Source organism: Lepus europaeus, chromosome 14 (assembly GCF_033115175.1).
Source record: "Lepus europaeus isolate LE1 chromosome 14, mLepTim1.pri, whole genome shotgun sequence".
NCBI lineage: Eukaryota > Metazoa > Chordata > Mammalia > Lagomorpha > Leporidae > Lepus > Lepus europaeus.
The window spans coordinates 50,538,772-50,558,579 of NC_084840.1; the positions used below are offsets into that span (position 1 = coordinate 50,538,772).

Consider the following 19,808-nt stretch of genomic DNA (forward strand, 5'->3'; position numbering starts at 1 on the left):
TCAATTATTTATTTAGCATTTAACCAATGCCCATTTGTGTGTCTGGCACTGGGGTAGATACTGAGCAGACAGAGAATAGGTCTCAGACCCTTCCCCGGGAATTCCACCAGCTCCAGGGACCCAGATAAACGAATAAACAGGCCAGAGCTCTGAGTGGCTGGGGAAACCATAGCCTCAGGTGCTGCTTCAGCAATGGCTCCTGGAAAGTGTAAGAGAAAAATCCCAGAGGTTGGCACCAGAAAAGATGAAGGTTCACATTCTGCCTTTGCTACTCACTCTGTGAGGCATTGAGCAAATGACTTACATTTTCTGAACTTCACTCTCTGCATTTGCATTCCTACGCTGCGAGTTGTTGTGAAGCTCAGAAATAATGTATATACAGCACCAGGCTTGTAGTAGATGCTCACAAACGATTTTATGCTTGAAGGCTTCAGTGCCCAATGATGGCTGATGTTTATGAAAATGAACCCAACAAACTTCAATGTTCTGAGATGTCAAAGATTGGCTCAGTTGTGCTCAGGTTAGTCTGAAATGCATTTCATTACAGTTTAATTCTTTGCAAACTGGTCATTGACACATGATATGTATGGTAATGTGAATGAGAATAGTCAGCTCTCAATGGATTGCATTTCTTGGCCATTATATACAAACCAAAGCAAAATGCCTCAAGAGAACTTTGATTGCTTCTTAGCTTTAGAGGGCCTCCTTAGAATGTAGAATGGCTGCAAGCCTCTAAGAACACGGTTTATACCATATATTCTGTCATCCACAGACAGAGCAAGGCAGTAGGAACTGAATCTATTTAGAGATGTCTTTATGTGTCAAGACTGCTCACTGCTCCATCAGTGCTTATTTACTTATTCAGTCATAGATGTAGAAAGCACTTTCCCTGCATTTTGCCTCTGTATTTTTCCCCCAAGTAACAAATACATTTTACTGGTGTGCTAAGGAATAACTGATGAACACACTGGCCCTCAATTAAACATTAATAAATATATTGCAGTTGCATAAAAAGTAAATTTACTTGCTCCCAAGTAGAATGAGATGATGGCTAACATTCCTATTGTTGAGGTCCTATGAGTAAAGTGGATTATAACTATATATATAACTAATATATATACTGTAAGTTAGAAGATATTCTTTAATGTAGCATTTGCCTTATCTGTTTGATAATATTATCATTGCTTAATTTTGAATTTATTTATTTTTTCTTACTGTTCAGATTTGTGTGCCAAATGCAACAAATATTTCTCGCTATTGCTGTTTTACTAGTGAGATCATTGGTCAACCACATTTACTCAGCAACTGATTGTGCAGAACATTCTCCAAATGTTGATCTTAAATCATTATACTTAGGGAAATAAATCAGTTCCAAAAATACAAATAAATGTTTTCTCTGATTTGTGGTAACTAATATAAGGAGTACAAAAAACATAATGTATATGAGCGAAATTGACATTTCTAGAGTTGATCAATATTCACAGCCCTTGTCTATATACTCTTGAGGGACAGTGATTTTTTTTTTTTCCTTCTTACTACTTGTTGAATTCTTTATTTAGTGGAGAGTTAAGCTTGTGGCTATGAAATAAACTGAAAGTATGTCATTATAAAAATTAAAAAATAAGAAAAGAAGGAGGAGGGAGGATGAGATCATATGCACGAGGAAGGGTAGAGTGGAAAATAGCATTATGCTCTTCAATCTGTGTATATGAGATTTGTTCATCTTATGTAACTAAAAAAATTTAAAAATAAAAACTCAAAGAAAACCCCCCAAAACCAAAAACCAACCAACCAACCAACCAAACAGAAAAAAACATCTGCACTACAAATTGAAATCATAATATGATATCCATGGAAAAGTTGCAAAAATTTAGAAGAAACAAATCCAGAGAAAAATTAAAAATGTGTCCTCCACCACTCGACCACAAGAGAAAAGATTAGGAAAGTTTCCATAAAGGCACAAAAGAAACCACACACATAACAGCCTTTGTATGTATTTTTGGGGTTATCTATTTTTTACTTTAAAAAATTATTTTGAAGTAATTTCGCACTTACAGAGAAGTTACAATTACTGTACAGGACAAAGAACTCAGACACAAGCATCTCTTTCATTCTTATTCCCCAACTGGATACACACATGCACGAGCAGGAGTCTTCTGACCACTGGAGAGTGAGCTGAAGTCAGGATGCCCCATTATCTTTCAGTACCCCGTTGGATATGGCCCCAAATAAGGCCCCTCTCCTGGTCACCTGCAGCTGTACAAGTCAGTAGTCAGCAGTGATATTGGCAATGCTCCTCTCCAGTTCGCACGTCTCCTCCCCATTTCATCCCTGACCCCAGCCACACTCCTTCCTCCTTTCTAATTGAGGAACCCACTTTGCATGCAGTTGTCTCTTTGGTCTCCTCCCACTTGGAGCAGTTCCTCAGTGCTTCATCTCTCTCTGTCTTCTGTGTTCTTGACTGATCTACTGAGTGCAGACATTACATTCTGTCAAACAACCTTCATCCTCGGTTCATCTACTGTTTCCTCATGGTCAGGTTCAGGTCATGCAGCCCTGTCAGGAACCTTCTGGAGGTGGCTCTGGGCATTCTCAGGGCCTCCCCTTAGGTGTTACACAGTGTGGACTCATCCCCTCAGTATAGGTGTTCCCCTTCATCACCTGGCCATCCTGGGCTCTCTGTTTTCTCCAACACAACGTCACCATTTCCCCTGTGGTAATTGATTAGGGTCTTGTGGGAGAAATATTCTAAGATTACACTGGCAACCTCACATGAAAGACCCATTTCATTCACTGGTTCAATCCCCAAATGGCTATAATAGCCAGGGCCGTACCCAGTCAAAGCTATGAGCCTGGAAGTCTATCTCGGTCTCCCACATGGGTTACTTGAGCTCAAGCCCTTGGACCATCTTCTGCTGCCTTCCCAGACACATTAGCAGGGAGCTAGACTGGAAACCGGGCAGCCAGGGCTCAGATTTCTGCTCTGTTATGAATGCTGCTGTTGCAAGTAGTGGCTTAACCTGCTGAGCCACAACACTGGCCCTTGTGTTTTAATCTTGAATTAAGTGTTATAGAAGTGGCTTCCGGCTGGCACCACAGCTCACTTGGCTAATCGTCCGCCTGCGGCGCTGGCACACCGGATTCTAGTCCCGGTTGGGGCGCCGGGTTCTGTCCCGGTTGCTCCTCTTCCAGTCCAGCTCTCTGCTGTGGCCCAGGAAGGCAGTGAAGGATGGCCCAAGTGCTTGGGCCCTGTACCCACATGGGAGACCAGGAGAAGCACCTGGCTCCTGGCTTTGGATCAGCGCAGCGCGCCAGCCGTGACGGCCATTTGGGGGGTGAACCAACGGAGGAAAGACCTTTCTCCCTTTCTCTCTGTCTCTCCCTTTCTCACTGTCTAACTCTGCCTATCAAAAAAAAAAAAAAAAAAAAAGAAGAAGAAGAAGAAGAAGAAAGAAGTGGCTTCCCTGAGAAATGTCCTCTAGAGCCATAGGATCATGGAAGGCATACTGTGACCTAGAGTAGAGCCTCTAAAATGTTTACAAGTAAGAGAAAACAGAAGAGTGATATGTGCATTGCACATTGGAGTAAGTGGTGGGTGCTTATGGTCCAAGGTCACTGGCTGGGATCTCAGGCTGCCTCAAGTTCACCCTATACCCCAGGGTGAGGGGATTAAGGTCTCAGTGTTCCAATCTGGCAGGGACCCTGGGAAAGAAGCGCTGATGGATGCTATTGTTAAACTCTGTCTTTACATTTCTGCTGAAATGGCTATGGAAAAATTCCTATTCTTTAGGTATTTTACAAGGAATACTTACTATTTATTGATGAGGAATCTAATTTCTGTAATTTATTTATTTTAAAGAAAAACTCTTGCAGTGAAACTATTTAAACCTGTCCTAGGAGACCTGAAACCATTAAAAGATAAGAGCACCCTACTCTATAATGGAAGGAACCAGATGGTCATCTGTAGCGTCATAGAATTCGAGCATTGCTTCTGCCACTTCAGTGATTGTTACTGATTCTCTCCTGACGTACAGTTCCAGAGGGAATATTTCTCTTTTGAAAGATTTTATTATTTATTTGAAAGGCAGAGTTACAGAGAGAGAAGGAAAGATGGGAAGAGGGAGAGGGAGAAAGAGAGGTAGAGAGAGGAAATATTTAAAGTTAACATCAGGTACTGATTTTTTTCAATTGATTATATAGATAGAGCCTATTAAACTAGCATATTATTTCCAAATTATTGCTATAGTTTTAAACATAATTCATATTTAGAGAAGAGAATAATTATAACCTGGATCTGGGGCAGGATTAAGATTGGGTACAAAGTTACATTTAGATAGGAACAGGTGATTGTGTTTAACTATGGTTAATGATAATGTATTATTATGTATTATAAAATATCTAAGGATTTTAATGTTTTCATTTCAAAGAATGATAACTGCATGAAGTGATAGTTGTGCTAACTACCCTGATCTGATGATTAAATGATGCCTTGAAAATCACGTTTTACCTCATAAATGTGTAAAATGTTCTATAAAAGGTACCACTCTGTGGGTCATAATTATGAGTATGATATAAATACATAAACCTTTACATCTGAGAGTTGGAAGAATGAAAGGAAGGCAGACCATGGCATTGGAAAAAGACGGAAGGTTCTGAGAATCAGCACCGAAAGTACTGGCCTGGAAACCAGTAAGCCTTGCAGGAGTCAACATCAACGTGGAGTCGGGCTCAGAGACACCGGCTTATCTGTTTTGAGTTTCATGGTTTTGCACCCCTCACTTTCATCATTTTGGGTTTCCAGCTGAGATACTAAAACAAAGATTAGAAGATCTGGAGCAAGAGAAAAGCAGCCTGCACTTTCAGCTCCCTTCCAGGCAACTGGCTCTCAGCAGCTTCCTGAGACACTTGGCAGCACAGGCCCAGGCTGCCTTGCACCAGGCCATCCAACAGTGAGTACCTGTGATTGACCCTGCTCTCTCTTAGCTCCCTTGTTGTGAAGGGCTGGAAGGACTTAGAGACCCTCAACTACTTTTCCCTGGGAAGGGTCCTTTTGTTGTTTGGGCAGCTGTGGGGCATGGTTTTCTAGAAAGAACCCCCTTCTGCCAGTTGACAGGGAATGACCCCCAATAAACACAGTGACAGAGTGGGTACTAAGCTTCCCCTGGAATCCCTATCTTCCTAGAAAGGGTGAGGAGGATTTCTTCTTGTCCAGGGCAGCTAGTCTCCTGTGACCATGGTACGCCTGTAAGACCCACACACAGTTCCCTCTTGATTGAAGGATAAAACCTTATCCTCCTCCCGACTCCACCTCCAGCTCCCTTACCTTTACTTATTTCGTTATGTACTAAAATGTTCTATCATTATTTTATCTTTAAAGTTCATTGTCCTATCTTCACCTTTACTAAGCTGGCTGCCTTTTGAAATTATTTAATAAGTTTGCTTTCTCCCCAATCAACTCCTTCTCCTATATCCCCAGTCTCAGTGACTCATATCACCATTCCCCCAACTACCCAAGCAAGACCTGGAGACATGTTGGCTCCTCTCTGTTCCTCACTCCTGACAGTCACTGCTCACCAAGTTCTTTCACCCTGTTGTCTCCCTCTCTCTCATTCCCAGTCACTTTCCTACCTCCTTGATAGTGCCTTAGTTCTGGTCTTTACAATTTTGAGTGTGGATTATTGCAAATGTCTCTTTGTTGGATTCATCCTTACTCCCTCTTATCCATCTTCCACTGGGCTACAGGTGGAAGTATCATGTCATGCTTATCAGTTCCCTATTGCTTCCCAGATAAAATTCATGGTGTTCAGCATGACATTCAAATCCTTCATGATCCATCCTTTGTCTAGCTGCCCAGATTTAACTAAACCATCAACAGCGCATGCAGTCCATGCATACCAAAGTATTTAAAGTTTCTAAATTCTGTGATGTTGCATATCTCCATTGCCCTCTATTGCTCATTCTTCCAGGCTCAACTCAGCTTCCATTCTCACCAAGCCCTGTTCATCAACCACACTGTCTCTTCCTTGAAAATTACTTGAGCACCTTGCATTATATCACCTCTGTCTTACATCTTCAGTAAGTCTATTTCCTTGAATATCTGTTTACTCTGACAGATGACAAGTTCTTGCAAACATGACTATATTATATTTATCTTTTTATTCCTACAGAGTAGAACAGTGTCTGATCCACAAGTGGTATTCTATAAATTTCAATGGAATGAGTGAACTGTGACATATATGTTTATAGCTCTATTTCTTAAAGATTTATTTATTGTATATCTCTATATATAGGTTGAAAATACGTGAATATTGAGAAAAAGACTTTTAAAGGTATTTCAAAGTGTTCATGGAAAGTGGAATTGAAAGATTTCTTTGACGCAAAATTTTTTGAAATCCATGCATAATATTTTCATAATACAATTGTTCCATGAACTTGTTGAAGACTCCTTGTATATATATAGTAGCAGGTTGTCTCACCACATTACAGAGGTTGAAAAGTTCAACATTGGCCATCTGCTACCTGGAGAGCCAGAGCAGATGGTAAGGATCTAGAATCCGGAAACCTCAGAATAAGAGAGGCTGGCCATATGGCTTCTCTTCAGAGGTCAGAGGCTCGAGACCCTCTGAGGGCTGCTAGTGTAATCCAAAGGCTGAAGAACCTTGAATCTGAAGTTCACAGGCAGTAGCAGGAGAAAACACATTCCACTCAGGGAGGAAGAACCAGGGAGAAAGATTTTTCCTGTCTTTGACTTTTCTGTGCCTTCTGGGCCCCCAGTGGAGTTGGTGCTCATCCACATCGAAGATGGCTCTTCCTTCCTCAGTTGGCTGATGCACATGCCAATCCTCATGGACACACCCAGAATTCTGCTTTCACAGTTCTCTAGGCATCCCTCAATCTAGTCATGTTGACATACATCAGAGTGTCAAATGAACCATTAGAGGACAAGAGCTGGGGGTAGGAGGCAAGGGGAGAAGGGGTGGAGAGTGAGGGGGGGAGGCTTCACTTTGGTGTTTTTTGGTGGTTGCTCTAGAGGAAAAGTCTCCTTCAGCTGTTCTTCTGAAACGCTCAGTAAGGAAGCATTACACAACCTCTTCAAAGAACCCTGGCTGGCTTGGAGGTCAGGAAACCTGAGTTCTGACCCCACCTCTTCCACTAAGCATCTGTATGCTGTTTGATGTGGTTTCCTAAATTCTCTGCACTTCCCTCTCCTCATCTGAAAATGAAGGAGTTGAATTAGGTCATTGTTTCAAAGACTTCAGTTATTTATGTGTTATCTTGGTTTCTGTTTTGCCAAATTCACCTGCCCTATCATGGACATAACTAGAAAATTATGAAAAATATAAATATATTTCTATCAACTTTTCCCTTAAATTATAAAATGAATATTAAAATAAATACATAGTTAATAATTTTTTAGGCAAAATTGTCTTTTTCTGTGCCAACTTCCCATGTAGCCTGTGACATTTGTGAACTTTGTTATCTGGATCTGTGGACTCTCCTATCGGAGGAGCGGTAGCTGCAAGTCTCATAGAGGCCACAAGGGGGAAATAGTGCCAAGCAGGAGTCCACAGAATCCAGTGCTGGAATAGAAACAGTTTTCAGTGGGACTCTATCTGAATCAAAGAAAACTAGAATATTTTCAAATAAATGTTATTTTTCTTGCAGAAATAAAATAGTTGCATTAACAATGCAAATTTTCAGTACTGAAAAATAGCACAAATAAGTGTGTTGCAACCTTTCTGGGATCAAGTATTTCTTTGAGTATCTGATAGGAGCTTTAGATTTCTTCCCTCAAAAACCACATAGGTACATATATACAAAATATTGGGTGCAGTTTCATGGGACTCACAGATCTACTGAAGCTCACCCGTTCCATCCTTTGGGGTCCTTGGGTCCTAGATTAAGAATATTTAGTTTTGTGTAAGATTTAAGGAAATATAAACACAGAAGGTATAATCAGGTACTTCATTTTTTATTATATTGTCATTCTATTCTTAAAAATCATTGTTACATTCAACTTTTTAATAAACACTGTCCTTTAACTTGTGTTGAAAACACAAATCACTCATGATTTGTTCAGATCTTGTCACCAGCCCAAGGAGTTTTAACTATTTTCTGGGATTCAGCAGGTTCCTCTAATGGTAGACATCGCTACTCAAATTGTCTGGCTCTGTCTCTCTGCACTGGTGGTTTCATGTTGAGGTGTCTCAACTCAATAGGAGTCCACATGTAAAATAATTTTATTATTCTGCAGTCTCTCTTGAATCCACTTTTCCTATTTCTATATGATATCTTAGCTAGATGACACAGATGCCTGGGCTATTTTCAGTTACTGACATTCAACCAGTCCAATCCAGTTCAGTTTGCGGCTCCAATTATAGATCCAGTTTAAAGCTTGTCCTGCCCAATGTTTGGAATCCTCTCCCTATTGTCATCACAGCTTCCCTGTCCTTGTGCTCTCTGTATGTAGATGTTGACATCCTCACTTTCTCGTGGGACACAAACCTGGGTTCCTCAGGAGCCCAACCGCTCAGGACCTCTCAACTGCCCAGATCTTGATGTGAACACAACTTCACCCCCACCCCCACCCCAGCAACCATTGCTTTCAACATCTCTCTCTGCCTCTTCTGTTGGGACCTCTTACCCAACAGGTGCATTTTTGAGGGAATAACTTTTTTATCATGTGCACTTGACTTGTAGGAAGTTCACTTATCTTTACCACAAAAAAAAAGTGTGTATTAAGAACATACCATAATAGACCCTCTCACCCTGCTTTGTTTTTTCAGTTCCTTTACCACTACTTGAGGGCACAGTGATAAATTGGAAGTCAGTGGTTTAATCAGAGTTGCAGCAGACCCAACTGATGTTTGCCATCTGATTTCTTCTATCACTGGGGACAGTTCAGTCCTCACCCAGTAGGTTTCTGTACAGTGGGCATTCTCTGAAGCTGTGTGAGGAAGGGCAGGGGCATATGATGCTCCTAAAGGCAGCTCTCAAGACAGTGCCCTACCTGCCAACTTCCAGGAGGATAGTTCTGGGACATGCTGCACTCATTTGCTTTCTGGAGAAGCCCTGGAAGGATGAGACTTCAGCTGCCCATGTGGTATGGTGATCAGCTTAGTAGTGCACCTTTTGATGACTTTTTCTCCTCACATCCTTACTCCATTTTCTTGGCAATCATTGATCCAAAAGATAACCTGAACTCAGAAATTTGTCACAGACTCTGTTATTAGTATAACCCCAATTTAGCCAGATGTTCATATAACAGAGCCATATGTCAGTCTTGCCTAGCATCCCCTCATTGTATGAATGAGTCCACTGGGATATTTTAGACTCGATTTGAGCTGGGAGGTTACGCTCTCCTTGTTCCCCTGGGATAAAGGAGGAAAACAATTTCCCCCAAAGGTTCCATTTCCTACAGCAATGGGTGGGTGTTGAGAGTGGTATTTCATTGTGGCAGCAAATGTTTTGCAGTCCCTGGAGTTGGGAACCCTAACCCTGTTGTTAGTGATTTAGAATGGAGGGCACCCAGGCCAGTGTCGTTCAGCTTCAGTTTCTAATTCTGCAGTAATAGGAAAATTCCACTCAATATCCTCTCCCAGCAAGGATCAGAAGAGAATAGAGAGGCATCTGTTCCTGCTGTATATTCCATTCAGTCAAAGGAAAGATTTTTTTTTCCCTTTCTGCTATGAGAGAGGTTGGCCTACTATTTACAAATAATATTGATAATTTTCTATGATTCCTTTGTTTCTGTAATTATGAATTTACCTGTTTCCCATCATATTTTCACCAACATGTACATATCCACTGTTCACATTTGTAACTTAAATTGAACGTGTGTACACATGTGCATTTTCCATTGGATAACTTAAAATACCCCCCAAAATACACAAAGATTAACAATGAATGTATACAATGGTTTTGCAATGGGGCTTATCAGGGCAGAGCTCTGGTTTGCCTGTCCAAATATTTCCTTCTCACATCCTTCCTTTGAGATGGAAACAGAAAAGATAAATGATGTGCAGCGTCATGATGCTGCAGGACTGAGTCATTCTTCCTCTGAACAGCTCTTCCTCTACTCCCTTTATATCATGTGATCCTTTTTTCCCCTTTGGTTGTCAAATGGGAACAGTTTAGTATAACAGGATTCAGTGATAATCAACTGTAGGAAAAGATGCAGTGTACCAGACCAGAAAATAACTGTTGCAGCCACATGTTACCAAGGATATAAAATGATATGGGATAAAAGTAATCATGATTACCAGTGTTCTAGGATACATTCCTGAACCCTGGATCAGAGCTGGAGGTGGGGATCCCCAAGAGCACTATCATGCCATGTGTCCTACTCTTGGGGACCCATCCCAACTTTCAGGAAGAGAAAGCAGAAAGGAAAAGAGGAGGAAAATAAGCTTAGGTGACTCACAGAGGACTCAGAATTTGTTTTAGGAGCCAGCATTGTGGTTTAGCAGGTTAAGCCACTGCTTGTGACACTGTCTTCCCATATGAGTGCTGTATGTTCAGGTCATTGCTGCTCCGCTTCCTATCCAGCTTCCTGCTAATGTGCCTGGGGAAGCAGCAGAGGATGACCCAAGTGTTTGGGCCTCTGCCACCCATGCGGGAAACCTGAAAGTCTCCTGCCTCCTGGCTTCAGCCTGGCTCAGCCCCGGCCATTGTGGCCATATAGGGAGTGAACCAGTGGGTGGAAGATTCTCTCTCTCTATTTCTGTGTGTGTGTGTGAGACTCTGCCTTTCAAATAAATAAATAAATAAATAAATCTTTGCATAAAAAGAAACTAAAGTAGATTCAACTGAAGTCTGCACTGAGGCCAGTGGCATCTCATGTAACTATATAAGCCCAAATAAATCTTTATGGGTCCACTAGCATGGAAGTCATTTCTATGAATGAGACAAGACTATACAATAGAGAGAAGATCGGTTTCTCAAGGAATATAAATTCTCCATTTTGTTTCTTCTTTAGACCCAAATCACGGATGTAAAGAATTATAGTTACCTGGATAATACCTGGTAATTTTACAATGTTTTATTGTGCCAAAAATGCTGCTGTGGTGATCTAGGACATTATTTATTGGATGCAATTGCTACCTGTAGGTTTAAAGCACTATTCTATGGTTCTATGACTTGTTAAAACCACTTGTTTGCCACCATCTTCCAAAGAGGAAGAGATGGAAACACATGAATGATGTGACATGAATTTGATGAAGTAGACACTAGTAGAGAACAGCAATTAACAAAAATATTCAGAAAGGCCACATTCAGTTTTTATAGCCACAAACAGTTGTCTGAAGTGAGGCAGTGTTCCTTCTGGGCCTCATTTTTCTTTTTCTTTTTGAATGTGTAAAATGTTTTTATTTTTTATTTTTGTAACTTTTACTTAGCAAATATAAATTTCCAAAGTACAGCTTATGGATTACAGTGGATTTCCACCCCCCATAATTTCCCTTCCACCCACAACCTTCCCCTTTCCCGCTCCCTCTCCCCTTCCATTCACATCAAGATTCATTTTCAATTATCTTTATATACAGAAGATCAATTTAGTATATATTAAGTAAAGATTCAACAGTTTGCACTCACACAGAACATAAAGTGTAAAATACTGTTTGAGTACTAGTTGTAGCATTAATTCACATTGAACAACACATTAAGGACAGAGATCCTACATGAGGAGTAAGTGCACAGTGACTACTGTTGTTGACTTAACAAATTGACACTCTTGTTTATGGCGTCAGTAATCACCCTAGGCTCTTGTCATGAGTTGCCAAGGCTATGGAAGCCTTTTGAGTTCACTGACTTTGATCTTATTTAGACAAGGTCATAGTTAAAGTTCACTCCTTCCTTCAGAGAAAGGTACCTCCTTTTTTGATGGCCTGTTCTTTCCACTGGGATCTCACAGATCTTTCATTTAGGTTTTTTTTTTTTTTTTTTGCCAGAGTGTCTTGGCTTTCCATGCTGGGCCTCATTTTTCTAACTGTGACAATGAGGACAGTGGCCTTGAAAGTTTTTGATTCTTTCTAAGACTGAAATTGTATGATACCAGCAGTAGTACACAATAGCAATTTTTTTTTGCACCATGAAGACTGACATCATAGGGTATGAGAGAATGGCAGCATGTGTTACACTGAAAAGCTGTATAAAGCACAGCATTGCCTTGAGCAGTTCTGGTTCAGGATCTCATCACGGATGGATTTTCTGGCTTCTCTACTCCTTGGACATCCTCACTTGCCAAAGTTTCTGAAGGCAGACCACCATGCAAAGCCAAGGGCACTGGATGGCCCTGGGGATCTGGGTGCTAGGCTGGGAGGAGAGTGCTCTGTAGGTTCACATCAGGCAGTCATTAACAGCTGGGAAGGGGCACCAGGGAAACTCAGAAGGTTGCTTTGGCCTTGTCTCAATATTTCTCAATATGCATTCATAGCAGGCCTATTGAGAATGTTATCAATGGATTGAAATTTTTCTCCTGTGCAATGTAGAGCTAATTTTTCTCTGTGTATAGGATATTATTTTACAAATGAGTTTTATCCTTTTTAAAATCATTGGTGGAAAAGCAGTATAGAAAGGCCAATATTACTTCAGGACTGGGCTTTTACAAACAGGGTCCTGAGGAACACTAGATTTGAGAGTGGGGTTTTAGATGCGCAAATCCTCACTGGCCCCAAAGACTGATCTGACATTTATCCCAAGTGTTCTTAAGTCTTGTCCCTGAGGGATTTGTGCATTTTACATACTGATTAGTTTATAGCAACAATGCTAATTTGCACTGACTTCAGGGATTATACAGTAAGAATTATTAACTATAAAGGTAACAGCATTGCAGAAGGAAGAGGGCAAACAACTCAGAGGGCTGAAGAGTAAGATGGGAACCTGTCTCTTCCTTCATTAGTGAGCCACAGTTGTCCTGGAGTCATCACCCAGCTCTGGGTGGCTTTCCGTACCCAGAGTAAGAGGTGAGAGACAGAGCTTTGGTAAACCACTGGGGCTTTTCTTATGGATTAAGTAATGAATGTGATTAACAATAATATTGAGAATTCCCAGTTACCTGCCTTGTAGCTCCTCTGTAGCTAATTTTCAATTCTGTGTTCATTTCCTTCAATAACTCCCATTCCAACCCAGATGGTGTCTATTTAGGAAATTCAGAAAACTGTTGATATTAGCATAAGCAGAACAAATTGGGAAATGAATTAGTGCAAAGAAATGATCTAATGCAATATTAAACTGAATACAAACAACTTCTGAACTGTCTATGCCACCGACTCATTCCTCACTCAACACATATTTGCTAATCCTCTGCATGATGCTGGACATTGAGGTGAAGTCTGTCCCTTCCTCCCAAGGCTCACAGTCTAGGCTAAGTGAGCAATTGTGCTGGGACTTTGGAGCCCAGAGGTGACTCCATTCTCATAGATGTCAGGAGCTGAGGATGATTTGATTCCAAACACTGCCTGTTCTGATGCATGCAAATATGCTCAGACACACTGCATCTTTAATCTCCATTACTCTGTGTCAGGCACTATGGCCATCAGACAAGACAGCATTCAATTTCCCTATGCAAACACTGAAATGCTGGGAAGGTCGACAGCAAGTGCCATGAAGGGAGAGGAGCTGTCTCCTCCCCGTATGGCCTCACTTGAGAGTGAAGCTGCCTACTTTAAGTACTCAGTGGCCATTTGTTGAATAAATTTGATCCTCATTATTGTTGTATCATCTTCATCATTCTCATTTTGAAAACAAGGGAAGTTAGAAAAAAAAAGAAAGATACATTAACAAAAAAGCCAAGAAAGTTGACATTCAGAGAGATTAGGGAAGTTCCAGCACACGTAGCTAGAAAAAGGCAGGGCCAGTCGCCAAACCACGGCCTCTGCCTGCACTTGCTGCCCTCTCTCTGCCATTGTGCTGCACCTGCTGGAGAGCCAGCAGAGGGCCTAATCACTGCTTGTGCTTGGAGCATGACTGAAAGCAAGGAGAGACAAGTTCCCGATTTTCCTACCAACCTGTAATTGGAAGATGGTGTCCCTGAGAAGCCTGGAAACAAGCAGTCAACCTGATGTGCTTTGAGTTCTAAACTCCACTCACTGCTCTCCAAGAACAAGTCACCTGATTTCCCTGAGACCTGGTTTTCTCATTGACAAAACCATAATGATAATAAAATTCTTCAGTAAGAAACAAATGTGATAAAAATGATAATGTGTGGCCTTCAGTATTTACTTATAGATCATTTTATTATCATATTAAGCATTTTAGTTATCTCTTCAATTGTTATTTGTCTTTAAACACATCAAAGAGTGAATGTAGTTCTAAATTGTGTGGGATGTTATACTATTACTTATTGTGATAAGTGATCTTTAAGATTATGCACTGAAATTGCATCTGTTTCAGGTCCTGGAATTAAAGCATAATTCCTTTTACTGTATCTGCTCTTTTCTTTTTTCTAAGATTTATTTATTTATTTGAAGGGATTATACGGAGAGAGAGAGAGGGAGAGAGGGAGGGAGGGAGGGAGGGAGAGAGAGAGAGAGAGAGAGAAACAGAAACATCTTCCATCTGCTGGTTCATTCCCTAAATGGCCACAATGGCCAGAGCTGGGCTGATCTGAAGCCAGGAGCCAGAAGCTTCTTCCGGGTCTCCCACGTGAGTGCAGTAGCCCAAGGACTTGGGCCATCTTCTACTGCTTTCCCAGGCCATGGCAGAGAGCTGGATGGGAAGTGGAGCAGCTGGGACTCGAACTGGCGCACAAATGGGATGCTGGCACTGCATGAAAGTGGTGGCTTTGCCTGCTACACCACAGCGCCGGCCCCTCTTTACTAACTGTGAAAAGTGGACAAGACCTTTTCCAATATTATTTCTAAACCTATTCGGGCTGCTTCCCAGCAGTGTGGTGGGTGGGCTCATTTATCTTAAAAGTGCTTCTCTAAGATTTAGGAAGCCAGAGAGTCATCCCCACCTTCAAACTGCAACCGAGTCTGTGACTTGAAGGGAGCTCCATCTGGCATCCCTGTGTACATGGCAGGGACCCAAGTATCCGTGCTGTTATCCACTACCTCCCATGTGAATCAGCAGGAGTCTGGATTAGAAGCAGAGTTGGGACTCCATTTTAGGCATTGCAATGCAGGCTGTGGGCCTTATAAGTGGTGGCTTAACTGCCATACCACAACATGCATTGCTACCTTTTGTTTTAGTTGATGCCATTTCCAACAAACGGCTTCCTTCAGTTGTGGAGCTAGTTTTGCCTAGAGTACATTTTTTCAGCCCACCTGCATTGAGCTAGACATTGAACACTTTAAGTGTACGTTTGTCATTCTTGGAGAATGGATTCCTACAAGGCTCCTGTGAAGGCAGCCCACCAGCATAAGGCTCTGTCTGCAACTACATTTTCAGCAGCATCACTGCTGCCGAATCTTATTCCTGGAAGAGAAAGAGAAGGCGCCAAACAGATTTAAAGCAGTTCTTGATCATTGTTTTTAAAGAATCATTTTACAATGAATATATGATATTTTATCTTTAAAAACACTGCTTCATTTAAAAGGCAGAATTGCAGAGAGAGAGAGAGAGAGAGAGAGAGAGAGAGAGAGAGAGAGATCTTCCATTTGCTAGTTTATTTCCCAAAAGACTGCAACAACATGGGCTCATTCAGGCCAAAGACAGGAGCTTAGAACTCCATCTGGCTCTTTCATGAGAGTAGCAGGGGCCCAATTACTTGCTCCATCTTCTGCTGTCATCCCAGGCACTTTAGCAGGGAACTGGATTAGAAGTAGAGCTGGCAGGACTTGAATAAGTGCTCTGATAAGGGATAACAACGTTACAACCAGTGGCTTAACTTGCTACACCACAGTGCTGCCCCCTTTAACAGTCCTTTGACAAACATTTTCTGGAAAGTCCTGACCCACGCATCTGCAAATAAACTGTAACTTTTAAATCTTGAGATTCAAGATCAGTGCGGGAATTTGGCTCTGTTTGGATGGTCCAAGGAGATTGCTGTCTAATATAACATAATCTGAGCATCATGCTTGATTTTAAATGGACTTAGTGGCCACATTTTTTTAAATTTAAAAAGAAACAATAGAGCTTCATTTGAACACTACATTTAATTCAGCCTGTTATATCCAAAATATTAATTCAGCATGTAAACAGCATAAAAATATTAGTAATGTATTATTCTACACTCTATTTTCATTGGAAATCTTTAGAAATCCCATATGTATTCTACATTTTCAGCACATTTTAATTTGAGCTAGCCATTTGTCAAGTGCTTAATAGCTGCATGTGTCCAGGGGCTACTGTACTGGACGGTACAAGTCCAATAGTAGAAATTTTGCTACAGGAAAAAGGAAAAGCTCAAAGAGATTATAATGAAAATAGGAACTTACAATAGAGACCTCATACATGTGACCTCCCTAGGTGAGAACAACTAGGGGCACTTTGTCAAATTTCTTACTCTTCAAATATGCGTAAACCTGGAAATTTTAGCTTCTCCACACCTGTACTAATATGTGTGTGTTATTTTAAGGGCCAGCAGTGACAACACCCAGGCCAGATGCAGAACAGATCCGAGCCTGTTGGAATCCACTGCTCAGGAAAACCTGTGCGTGTCCCTCACCAGGCGAGACTGGCTTCTGCAGGAAAAGCAGCAACTGCAGGTGAGCATGTGCAGAGTCTTCAAGAAAGAGGACAGGATTTTTCTTTTTTTTTTTTAATTTTATTTTATTTTTGACAGGCAGAGTGGACAGTGAGAGAGAGACAGAGAGAAAGGTCTTCCTTTTGCCGTTGGTTCACCCTCCAATGGCCGCCGCGGTAGGTGTGCTGTGGCCGGCGCACCGCGCCATTCTGATGGCAGAAACCAGGTGCTTCTCCTGGTCTCCCATGGGGTGCAGGGCCCAAGCACTTGGGCCATCCTCCGCTGCACTCCCTGGCCACAGCAGAGAGCTGGCCTGGAAGAGGGGCAACCGGGACAGGATCGATGCCCCGACCGGGACTAGAACCCGGTGTGCCGGTGCCTCAAGGCAGAGGATTAGCCTAGTGAGCCGTGGCGCCGGCCAGGATTTTTCTTATGTAGTTAATCCAGATGCAGAAAAGTGTGTCTAGGCTTTGCTTGAATGTAGCAATTAGAGCCTTGGCCATCTACGCGGAGTACAGAAAGAAGAGGTGGTAGGGAATGACAGCGAGAGGGCGTGTACCAACCTCATTACAAATGAGGAGTTGAAAGCTCAGCAGCATTTGTGCCTGTATCTGATTTTCTTCATTACCTGCTGAATATGCTTTCCTTGTCTCCCAGGCCAATTTGTCACCTCTTATCATTTTGACCTTTAGGAAGCTTCCCTTGAAAGACATCTGTGCTGTGAGGCTATGAGAATCTTTTATGGAAATGCCGGTGATGGTGGATAGTGAGCAGCAGTTAGGAGACAGAGTTTTGGGGCTGGGCAAGGTGGGCATGTCTGGAATGCCTGTCGGCTACATGGCGGGCCTAGAGTACTGGATGGAAGGTGGCTAAAAAGCACACAGGGGCTTGGACTCTAGGTAGAGAATTGAGGATATAGGCAGAGACCAGTTGGGAGCTGTGGAAGCTGACAGGGAGCCCCAGAGACAGGGAAACCTGGAGCTTGAACCTTGAGGCCTGAAGAAAGAATGGGGAGTGGCAGGGAGACATTGATTAGAGGCAACAGGACTCCATGGCAAGAGTGTTTGTCATCAACACTGGAGTCCAGATATTGCCTTGGAACTGAATAAATCTGGACACGATATGGAAGCCTGGACAATTTCTGTCCCCACGAAGAGTGTTATTATTAGCTGAGTGTGCCTCACACAAATTGCTCTGGTAACAAGGTGGCAGAGGGAGGCAAAAGTCATCACAATGTCAAAATATTCCCCAATAAACAGTTATAGTTATATAACAGAGTAGTTATTATTCAGTTAGCATCTTTGTAAAGTTTAGACATGTGGAAATGCTAAGTCCCATTATGAGTTTTCAGTAGTATACATAAATTTAACATCCATACAATTCCTGAGAATGTCACAGTGTATAGAAAATAATTTTAGCCCCAGGTGCTTAGTTTTTGAGGCATTCTGTGCTGTAGCTTAGTGCTAGCAGCACTCTGGGAATGATACCAGAATATGCATGTATTCAATAAGTATTTATTGAGTGTCTGCTATGTGCCGGACACAGTTGGAAATGCTCAGGATTTCTGTGGAGCTTATGTTCCACTGTGAGTGGGGGTGGGAAGATAGATAATAAATGATAAACAATAAATACCCACATTAGATACCTACTATGTTATAGTGTGGTAAGAACTATAATGTCTAGACCATGATCATGGGGAATTGTGTCTACTCCTCATTGTGATTGAAGCGAACCTTTGAGAGCAGAGGAGAAGTAGGCCTTGCAGTTGTTTCTGTTAGATCTTTCTGGGCAGAGGGGCAGTCATCCAGAAACAAAAGGGGCCTTGTGGGTTTGTGAGGCTTAGGCTTGTCAGTGAGCCACTGGATGGTTTTGAGCAGCAAAGTGATGCAATCAGAACACAATTTAATAATTGCTTTGATTTCTGTGTAATGTGGTATAGCATCACTTTGGAAAACAATATAGTGGTACTTCAAGAAGTTAAAAGCAGATTCACCATAGGATCCAGCAGTTCTGTTTCTGGGTATATACACCCAAGTTGAAAGCACGAACTAAATAGATATTTGTATATTCATGTTCAGAGCAGCATTATTCACAATAGCCAAAAGACAGAACCCATACTCATCCAAATAGTCACCAATGTATGAATGAATAAATTGTCATAAAGTCATACAATGGAATATTAGCATTGAAAGCAAATTTTGACACTTGCTGCAATTTGGACGAATTTTCAGAATATTATGCCAAGTGAAATAAGTTAGGAATGATAGGACAAATATTGTATGGTTACATTTATTTGACGTACTTAGAGTAGGCTAATTCATACAGACAGAAAAAAGTAGGGTAGATGTCAGGGATTACATAGGGAAGGGAATGGAAATGATATTTCAGTTTTGCAATGTGAAATGAGGCAGCGGATCCAAGGTGGTGGAATATGGAGGGAGATTACTACTTTAGTTAGAAGATAGTTTTTAAAAAGTGGAGAGTGCAGTCTTAGGGAAGATTAGAGAGAAAGTGGCAGAGGAAACTCCATGCAAATTAGGATGCTGTGGACCTATGTGGAGGGTGTGGACATGCACAACTCAGAACCCCAGTGCCAAGAACCTCAGCACCAGCTCTGGAGTGAGGTGAGACCAGTCTGCAGCAGCCCAAGCCAGTGGAGATAAGGCTGTGGGAAGAGCCTGGTGGGAATCCAGCGTGGAGCCCTGTAGGGGACAGTGTAGCTGACAAACTAGAGGAGAAAAAAAGGGGGGCACATTTTTCTCTCCCTGACCACCCTGTAACAAGATGAGAGAGTGCGGGTGTCATTTTGAACATAAGTAACCGCTGTGCCAGCTTGAGTCCATGAGCCCAGCAATTAGCCGAGCAGAGATGCCTGAGGCTGGCTGGGAGAACTGACAGGAGGCTGGGTGCTTGTAACTTTGGGAGGCTTGTGTGCTGGGACTGTGAAAACATTGTGACTATGTGGGAGGGTGCAGGGTGTGGCTAGGAATTTGGTAAGTCACTGTGGGTAGTTCCATATGCTTGGAGTTCCCTAATTTCCTGGTGAGGCTCATTGTTGTGGAATCTGTGCTTGCATCGAGGACTGCATGGATAATTTAAGAGGTTCTTGTGGTGATCTGGACAAATATATCCACTGGGTCAAGTGCCCAGGCTTGGGTCTCCTTTGAGGAGAGGTGGAGAG

General features: G+C 42.0%; 1 protein-coding gene across 1 annotated transcript in view; it reads left to right on the plus strand.

Moving 5' to 3' along the window:
• The window catches only part of DISC1 (DISC1 scaffold protein), a 323,271-nt gene that overhangs the window by 29,386 nt on the left and 274,077 nt on the right, over nt 1-19,808 (plus strand). Inside the window, exons 4-5 of the mRNA XM_062210776.1 lie at nt 4,802-4,949; nt 16,520-16,649. Of these exons, the coding sequence (XP_062066760.1) occupies nt 4,802-4,949; nt 16,520-16,649 (278 nt within the window). The remainder of the gene's footprint in view (nt 1-4,801; nt 4,950-16,519; nt 16,650-19,808) is intronic.